The 10091-nt window shown below is 37.4% G+C and overlaps 1 protein-coding gene across 4 annotated transcripts in view; it reads right to left on the bottom strand.

Moving 5' to 3' along the window:
- Window positions 1-2590: 2590 nt before the first annotated feature.
- Window positions 2591-10091, bottom strand: part of LOC133773629 (ankyrin repeat domain-containing protein 26-like) — a 39301-nt gene continuing 31800 nt past the window's right edge. For 2 of the 4 annotated variants that reach the window (XM_062211109.1, XM_062211108.1), the window contains exons 4-5: window positions 7491-7603; window positions 5994-6123 (exon numbers count right to left, since the gene is read on the bottom strand). In XM_062211109.1, coding sequence (XP_062067093.1) covers window positions 6033-6123; window positions 7491-7603 — 204 coding nt within the window. In that variant the 3' untranslated portion in view covers window positions 5994-6032. Of the gene's footprint in view, window positions 3768-5993; window positions 6124-7490; window positions 7604-10091 lie in introns of those variants that run through there. The other 2 variants (XR_009867945.1, XR_009867946.1) reach the window with 2 other exon arrangements.

The raw sequence follows: 10091 nt of genomic DNA, 5'->3' as shown, positions 1-10091 counted from the left end.
GTCCTCACATTCCAGTGTATTTCTCTCACTTTCCCAAATAAATTCTGAACCTTACCAGGTTGCCTGTGTCATTTATGTCTAAGTTTAGAATGCTTTTCCAAGCTTGAGATAAGAACCTGAAATATTTATTTCAACATAAGCTCCCTGATAACATAAATGGTGGCCACTAAGGGATTTATTAATGTTTGTTTAATCTATTTAAAGACCAGCAACATGGTAAGGGACTTCATGTTGCTTTTTAGTTCTTAAAATCTTTATGCACCCAACCCTCTTCCTTCAGCATTTACAGATTCGCTCAGAAATGTGCTTTATTAGTGAACATGTGGTTTAGTCCCTCAGGAAATGCCTCTCCCCCCCTCCCCAGCCCCTACATTGAGCAAATATGTGGGGTTTTTGCTTCAGCTTAAGCTTTCTCTTAGTGCTACTGCTTTTTAGAAGAGGCTATAAAAATATAAGGATTGGGTTTTTTGCTTATTTTGCTGTTTATTTCTATAGCTTTGGGAGAATGTTAGCATTAATGGAATTCAGGCAGAAAGCTGGGAGAGAGATTTTAGCAGAGGAACAGTTTGTGAAAGTTTGTCAAAATATACAAGTTTCTAAGCTGCTTGTAACATGTTCTTAAGGATTTACGGAGATTAAAACAATACTCTTTCATGGAATGGATTTATAGTTACCTGACAATTGCTATGCCTCAGGTTCTTTGATTTTCAATTCAGACATGGTTTCAATTGGTAATTTTGGGAAGTGGGGGGGCTGGTTCCCTTGCCTGGTAACTTAGTAGCTCAGGAAGGTGGAAGTTTAAACATGACAGAGGCTCCACTTCCTGCCATGGAGGGTGGGACTTCCATCCCAAGATGGTATACTCCATAAGAAACATGTGGTTGCCAAGAGGGTAACCCTCATGTCAGACATGATGTCAACAAGTTGGTAACACACCTATGGGGACTTCCACCCTTACCAACAGTTGGGCAACAGACTCTACCCCAAGATAGTGGCCCCATGGCTGGCCACATGTTACATGCCTGATTAGTTGAAAACTATTTTTTAAATGTAGCTTATTATTTTGGCCTCAACAACAGTTTATTATTTTAATTTCTTGTTTTGGCTCTACACTGGTTCAGCATTAGCACTGACTTGTTGTTTTATTATTTTAATTTCTTGTTTTGACTCTACACTGGTTCTTTGGCCATGTGAGGTTTGGTATCCAGCATGGTGGACCTTCTGAGAGTTCATCTTGGGACAGGAGGTTGTCTCTTTGGCCTTCTGGAATGGTGTTTCCCAAACCAGCCAGTGTTTTAAGCTCTACACTGGGTTTAAAAAGAAAAGAAAAAGGAAATGTGGGGCCCTTTAAGTGGGCTTGATAAAGTAATGGGCCCCATTTGGTATACAATGGATATTCTGAATTGTCAAAATTATAACTAAAGCAATGTGTCCAAGACACGTGCTTAAAGAAAAATTAAGCCTTGTGAAAATTGTGCCTGTTTTCATCTTCTCAAGTCCTACAAAGAAACTGTAAAGCTGCATCATTCTGCACACATTCCCACAGACTTCCTTCTAAGGTTACAGTTTGAAAGCTTCCCCTGGATCCCAAATCCCCATACGCTGAGTAGTTAAAAATAACATTTTAAGTGTTAAAATCATATAGATAGGATTAAGTGTTTAGTAATAATACAATTTAAAAGGAAGCAGCCCATGCTGCAGACTCATAGAATGACAACTGCTCTAAGTAGCACTCAGTGACATCAGAGTCAGCCCATAAGGCATTCTGGTCTGGCTGAAAATTCCACAAGAGCACTTCAGGCATGGAAAGCCTGGACACTAGTGGGAAAATGTCCCTATGTGAAGGACCTCTGGGTGAGACCCCAGTGTAAAGAAGTGGTCATTAAGAAAGGATGTACTTTTCTTTGAAGGGAGGAGAGAACTTTCACTTTCCTCATGGCCTTGTCTAAATAATGATGGAGTTTGTGGATTCAAAAGCCTTTCAGAGCCTAGGCAGCTCATGTCAAGAGCCTCAGGTGATCACTGACATCATACATAAGAATGTTAATTGTTAAATTAACAACAGGAAAATTACCGACCAATATCCCTGATGAACATAGACGCAAAAATCCTCAATAAAATTCTCTCCAATAGAATGCAACAAAACATCAGAAAGATCATCTACCCAGACCAAGTGGGATTTATCCCTGGTATGCAGGGATGGTTCAATGTTCGCAAATCAATCAATGTGATACACCACATTAACAGACTGCAGAAGAAAAACCATATGATTCTCTCAATAGATGCAGAGAAAGCATTTGATAAAATTCAACACCTTTTCTTGATGAAAACTCTAAGCAAATTGGGTATAGAAGGAACCTTCCTCAATACAATCAAAGCAATTTAAGAAAAACCCACGGCCAGCATCCTATCAAATGGGGAAAAGTTGGAAGCATTTCCACTGAGATCTGGTACCAGACAGGGATGCCCATTCTCACCACTACTATTCAATATAATTCTAGAAGTTTTAGCCAGAGTTATTAGGCAAGAAAAAGAAATTAAAGGGATACAAATTGGGAAGGAAGAACTCAAACTATCCCTCTTTGCAGATGATACGATTCTTTATTTAGCGGACCCAAAGAACTCTACTAAGAGACTATTGGAACTCATAGAAGAGTTTGGTAAAGTAGCAGGATATAAGATCAATGCACAAAAATCAACAGCCTTTGTATACACAGGCAATGCCATGGCTGAGAAAGAACTGCTAAGATCAATCCCATTCACAATAGCTACAAAAACAATCAAATACCTTGGAATAAACCTAATCAAGGAACTTAAAGATCTCTATGATGAGAGTTACAAAATCGTAAAGAAAGAAATAGAAGAGGATATCAAAAAATGGAAAAATCTTCCATGCTCATGGATTGGAAGAATCAACATCATCAAACTGTCCATTCTCCCAAAAGCAATTTATAGATTCAATGTGATACCAATCAAAATACCAAAGACATTCTTCTCAGATCTGGAAAAAATGATGCTGAAATTCATATGGAGACATACTAGAACACAGCTGTACTGCAACTAATGCTTTCCAGTTTTACTTTAAGTACACAGATGCACACACAGACCTAAGTGACGCAGCTCCGGATTTAGAGATGCAACCAGTGTGGTACAGAAGTTGTGGCCATGACAGAGGAATAAAAAATTCTTGGTAATTTTAAGCATAACAAAATATGTTCTTTATTCAAATTTTTTTCATTTTGGTTTAAACGGGAAAAGCATTAGATGGATTTGGTCTTAGACAATGAGACAAAAAAAACAAAATGGTTTTTGAGCCACAAAATGACATCTGTGTCACAAAATGACATTGAGCACACTCACAAAATGACATCTGTGTCACAAAATGACATTGAGCACACATTTTTTTTCTTTTTTTCTTTCTTTTTTTTTTTTTTTTTTTTTTTTTTTGACAGTGGACAGTGAAAGAGAGAGACACAGAAAGGTCTTCCTTTTTGCCATTGGTTCACCCTCCAATGGCCGCCATGGCCGGCGCACCACACTGATCCAATGGCAGGAGCCAGGTGCTTCTCCTGGTCTCCCATGGGGTGCAGGGCCCAAGTACTTGGGCCATCCTCCACTGCACTCCCGGGCCACAGCAGAGAGCTGGCCTGAAAGAGGGGCAACCCGGACAGAATCTGGTGCCCCAACCAGGACTAGAACTGGTGTGCCAGTGCCACAAGGCGGAGGATTAGCCTAGTGAGCCACGGCACCGGCCTCCACGATTCTTTCTGGAAAAAAAAAAAAAAAAACAGTGAGTAATCAATGCTGGAGAAAATCTTCTTTAACAGTAACAGTATATTGAGCTATTTTTAAACAACTTTTATTTTTAATGTTTTAAATATTTTTATTTGAGAGGTAGAGTTACAGTGAGAGGAAGAGACAGAAAGGCTTTCCATCAGTTCACTCCCAGATGGCCGTAATGACCACAGCTGCGCCAATCCAAAGCCAGGAGCCAGGTGCTTCTTCCCAGTCTCCCATGTGGGTGCAGAGGCAGAAGCACGTAGGCCATCCTCCACCGCCCTCCTGGGCCAGAGCAGACGTATTACGTATTTCATCTTCACCTGGGTTCCTAGCCCTCAAGCTTTGACTTCAACCCAGACCTGGTCAGATCTGGTGGCTGTAGTATTTGGGAACTGAATTGGTGAATGGGAGCGTGTTTCTCTTTCTTTCTCTGTCTCCTTCTCTCTCCCCCTTCTCTAAAGCACTCCATAAATATTGAACAATATAATATTTGTGAACATAGCTAGGGTAATGTCATGAACCCCAATGAACTTCGTAGAATACTCAAAAGCTTTTAAGAACTGTCACAAAAGAAAGCATTTATACCATGTGTTAAAAGCAACAGAAAATGTGGCATATCACACTATGGAATACCACTCAGCCATAAACAGAATGAAATTCTGCATTTTGCCACAAAACGGATGCAACTAGAAACCATTATGCTAGATGAAATAAGCCAGTTTTTTTTTTTTTACTTGTTGAATATTATGGTTAGTGGAGAATTAAGTGTATGGTAATAGAGTAGGTTAAAACCATGGCTATGTAAAAAAAATTAATAATAAGAAGGAGGGGATTAAGGGAAAGTGGGGTGGGAAGGAAGTATGGTTATGTTCTTAGACTTGTACCTATGGAGTGCTGGCACTGTGGCATAGGTTAAGCCTCTGTTCACAATTCGAGTCCGGGCTGCTACACTTCCAATACTTCTCTCTGCTGGTGGTTGGGAAAGCAGTGAAAGATGGCCCTAGTACTTGGGTCCCTGTGCCCTCATGGGAGACCTGGGAGATGCTCCTGGCTCCTGGCTGCAGAAGAGCCCAGGTCCAGCCATAGCAGACATTTGGGGACTGAACTAGCAGATGGAAGACTGACACTCTCACTCTCTCTCTCTCTCTCAAAATCTGCCTATAAAATAAATAAGTAAATCTTTAAGAAAAGAATTGTATCTATGTATTACATGAAAATTTTAAAAAATAAGAAAAAAAGACACAGAAACTGGTAAATTTGAGAAGATATTTTTGGACCTTAGAAGTTAAAGAGGGAGGAAGATGGCTGAGAAACTAGTTGCTTACAAACATGGTCATTTAATGAAAATAATAGAACAAAGAGCCCAGAGTGTATATCAAAGGACAATTGCTTCAAATCTGAGTCTTATGCTAAAAGAGTTAGACTTATGGGTGGTATTGAAAAGAATGAGTGTGAGGAACACAAAATCATTGCAGCTTTTAGCTGGGCTGTCATTTGGAAGCCTATGTGATGATTTTCCTTGTTGCATGGGCTGCCTTATATGAGGTGGTTGGAATCTAAGGGCTAGCTTCCCCAGAAAAATCCAAGTGGAAGCTGAATCAAAATTTCTTACCTACAAACAGTCACTCAGTATCTGTGCCATTTTCTATTTATAATAATTTAACCTTGACCCCACTACCACCACTGCCCAAAGCAAGGTAGAACAGACATGAACCTAAGTGACATGTTTCAATTGAATAGTATGTAGTAAAAGTAATGCCACATGACTTCTATTTCAGGCTCCTGGCTCTTGGAAGCCATCCTTCACATTGTGAAAATGCACAGGCAACAAACAGCAGCTAGGTGTTCCAGACTGGGTATTTAGCTGGCTTCCCAAATTGACAGTATAGCCAATGGGCAGTGTCAACAAACCTATGGGTTAGTGAAAAAATGTTCAAATGATTCTAGTACCCAGCCTTCAAGAAACTGATTTGGTACTAGCAATTTTGAAGCATGTAATGATGTACTGCTTGACTTTATATCATGGACCAGTATCTAAGACACAAGAGAATCAAGAGCGTGCCATTTTTACAGGAGAAATCTTAAAAACCAAGATTTTTATTGGAATCAAGTCTATAAGATTAAAGCAAAATATTTATTTCACTGCTCTTTGAATGGAGAGATTTATGTCACACATATTAGGTGATTTGGACCCCTAAATGATAATGCATTACCTTTTGCTGTGGCATATGACTCTGAATATCCATTTATAATCAACTGGCTTTAAAGTCTCCAATGGTAGTCACCACTCCAATGTCATAAGCATGAAATATGTTTCTTATTTCAAAAAAGGTTTTCTGAGGTCTATAGGAATATACAGAATGAGTAACTCAACTTTCAAATATTAACATTTAATAGTTGATTAAACACATATTCTATTATCTAAAGGAAAGAAAGTTACAATCTACAGTTTATTTTATTTCAATATAACATTTCTGGACAACTTTCTAAATAACTATCATCTTAAGTAAATAATATGAAGTAAATTCTTGTGACATACAGGGCAAGTATAATTAATTTTCTAACTATACTATTGATATCTATTTTAATATATTAATATCAAACCTTAATGTATGACTAAATATTAGCTATAACATAGAGATCAGTATGTAGGGTGAAGAAAAGCATATTTATATATGAATGTTTTAAAGAGGCAGAAAAATTTATCTTGGCATTCAATGACCATAGTCAGCAGTAAGAAAGGAGTGCAGAAAAAAGTCATCAAATCACCATCTGAAGTAGAAAAAGAGACAAGGAAGAAACATCTTTGAAGTTTTAGTTGAGGCAGAAAATTAGAGAGAGCTACAGAAGAAAGGAAATCAGCAGAGAGACAGAGTGCAAAGATTTAAAGATTGCTTTAAGAGTAGTAGAGATCTTTGCTAGCACAATATTAACAAAGTAAAAGGGATGCAAAAAAAAAAAAAACACGTTAAGGAAGAAAGGCAATGAGAGAAAAATACAGATCAGAAGCAGCATAGAAACTTAAATGTAGAGAAAGTAAAGAGAAAAGCAATTATGTTGGCAACTTGCTGAGGAACAGTCTATTTTTCTTAATCATGTGGTAGAAATACAATTACTCATTTACTTCTTCTGGTCATACATTTTTATGTATCAAATATAACTATACATATATGTGTGTATACATGCAATAGGTACACGTATATATTTAAAACAGTTAAATGCATACAGTATATACGTGTGGAGGGATACACAAAGAAAATTAGCACATCTCATGAAATATTTTATAGCTAAAAATAAATAAAATGTACATTTTAATTTTATGAAAGAATGATGCTGATATAAATATTTGAATATTTGGATGTTTAAGAGAAGATCATTATCAAAAATGGAAATATTATAAAAACAGCAAATATATCTCCAGAAAAAGAAGCTGAAGATACATTAAGAAGAATTCAGTTGACCTTATGTGCCAGGGCATTGTTATTACTGTTTATGAAATCATGAATGAGAAAATGTTATATTTTGGGAATCAAAAAAAAAAAAAATAAAAGGTTTCAGATGGTTCTGTGAGTTTCAGAAGTAAACTTTTGCAGGGTACAGTTCAATTATGTAAACATAAGAAAAAATGTGTATTTAGTCTTTAATATAGTCTAATTATAGATAAGTTAATTAAAGAATAATTGATATAATCTGAAATACTAAAATCTTACTGAGTTATCTTGTCTCCTAAATCACCATTTTTCTTCATCTTTTCATCCAGTTTGTCCTGTAGAGCTCGTTTTAACTCAGCAAGCGACTTTATGTGTTGCTTTTCATCTTCAGACTTAAGAAAATGTGAAAATTATTTTTTAAAATGTAGGCTTCTTTCTAAAAGTATTATTCCCCGTGAGTTCATGAGTAATAGTCTATAAAATCTGATGATAATCAGATTTCAAAATAATGACTTCCCAAAAAAGAGTTCAGGTTGACTTACACTTTCAACACTGTCTTTTGAGGATTTTAAATTATCAAAATTCATTCATTAAAGATAGAAGTACGGTGGCTATGATGCTACTAGAGATTTCTGCAACCCAAATCAGAGTGTCTGCATGGAGTCTAGCCTACTTGGATTCTAATCTAGATTCCTGCTAATGAACACTCAGAGAAACAACAAATGATGTCTCAAGTGCTTGGATCCTACACCTACATGGTAGAACTGGATTGAATTCCGGGCTCCCAGCTCTCGGCTACTGTAGGTATTTCAGTAGTGGACCCATAAATGAAAGATCTCCTTTTCACCCCCTCTCTCATTCTCACCTTGTCCCTCTCTTTCTGTCTTTCTAGTAAAAATGAAAAACAAATACAGATTTTAAAAACAATAATAATACTTATTTATAATACTTAATAATTATTATTAATACTTATTAATAATACTTAATAATAATACTTATGTGGTTACGAATATTGCTACCATGAAGTTATTCAGTACTTTACATTCAAAATGTCTTATGTTTATCAAAACACAGCTAAATCAAAATGGTTTTCAAAGCCTCACATTTCCATGTTCCACGTTTCTCATTATCCTAAAATGTTCCTTGCAGATCAATACCTGACAATCCAATTTTAAGAATACTTTGGAGTACCAAGTACTATCTTTCCAAATTCCAAATTATGAAAGAGTGTAGTAAAAACTGTTTTGCTCTAACTCACATTAGGAAGATAAGTTATCCATAGGTGTTGCAGTGGATTCCTTTCTGAGAGGAGGAGCGCGGTGGGGGCAAGAGGCACGGAGTCACCACACAGAATCAGATGCTTCACACACACTCAGATGGGATGAATGTTTGGTTTTTAGTTAATTTCAGAACTGAAAGTGATTCCTGTGTAATCCAGGCCTTATTTTTTCTTTTTGCACTTTACCGTGCTGCATTAAATAAGTCATACAGATTTGCAGAAGTACACTAGTTGGGCGGGTGGGGAGGGCGGTGCTGAGCATCCAGCTGTGGCACCTATGGGTGCAGGTTCTACTCTCAGATGCTCCTCTTCCAATCCAGCTCTCTGCTACGGCCTGGGAAAGCAGTAGAATGTGACCAAAGTACTTGGGCCCCTGTATTCATATGGGAGATCCACTAAGCAGCTCTTGGCTCCTAGACTTAAATCAGACCAGCTCCAGCAATTGCAGCCAATTGGAAAGTGAACCAAGAGATGGGAGACCATTCTCTGTCTCACCCTCTCTCTGCTTGTAACTGTACCACTCAAATAAGCACTTATAATTTTTTTTTTAAAAAGTGCACTAATGCAATAGGGTAATTCTTATACATACCATCATGCACTACTACTTATATGTCAATACTATAAGGAAATAATTTAAGAAAATAATAGTAGACATGCACAGAGAGGAGAAAAAAATGTCACATTATGACCTTCACTGGCATTTTCCCCAGTGTCTGAGCCATAGAAGCTAGGTAGGACATGTGCAGAAAAAGTTTTGGGTTTCCAGACTTAGATCAGGATCCTGATGCCAGTATCCTGTTCATGTTCACTCAGGGTCATGCAGGGATGGCTACAGAAGTTGGGTACCTGCCACCCATCAAGGAGACATGGATTGAGTTTCTGACTAGAAGAACCTGGCTTTGCCTTGGACCTGCTGCAGACATTGCAGACATTGGGGAGTGAACAACCTCATGAATTCTATGTATTTGTCTGTGTTCTTCCTTCCTTCTGTCTCATCTCTCAAGGTTTTTAAAAAGACATAAGAAGAAATAATACCACTAAACTGGTATGCTAATTAAAATATTCAGAGAGTTCAGAAATTTGGAAAATAAAAATTAAAGAAAAAAACCACAAGGTCCAATTTTCAATCATACATAGCAATATTATTTCACAGATATAAAATTTAACACCTATTAGTATGACAAGAATATTTACTTCCAGAATAATATAATAAACATGCATTTTTTTAAGTTTTAATAATTAGTTCTCTGACACCACTTAAAGATTCTGCAATGAGTTCTTTTTAGAATAATTACAAAGCTTTTAATTGCTAGAAGAGTAATGCCCATCTGATTAAAGAATTATGATGTATTTTTATCTGTGAAGTCCAGGTATGGGAACAATGACAGATCTGGGGGCCAGGAAATTAATGCAGGTCTCTCATGTGGGCGGCAAGGAGCCAGTTACTATAGCCACAGCCCACTGCATACAACGCCTTACAGCCGCAGAAAGTTGGAATGAGGAGCAGAGCCAGGACAGGATTCAGGCACTCTGATGTGAGTGTGGCCAACCCATCTGACTTCCTAACCACTAGCAAAGAGCTTACTCCCTAAATATTGTTC

Source organism: Lepus europaeus, chromosome 14, assembly GCF_033115175.1.
Source record: "Lepus europaeus isolate LE1 chromosome 14, mLepTim1.pri, whole genome shotgun sequence".
In the NCBI taxonomy this organism is placed as follows: domain Eukaryota; kingdom Metazoa; phylum Chordata; class Mammalia; order Lagomorpha; family Leporidae; genus Lepus; species Lepus europaeus.
Note: the sequence above shows the minus strand (reverse complement) of the source record. Positions and strands in the feature narration are given on the sequence as shown.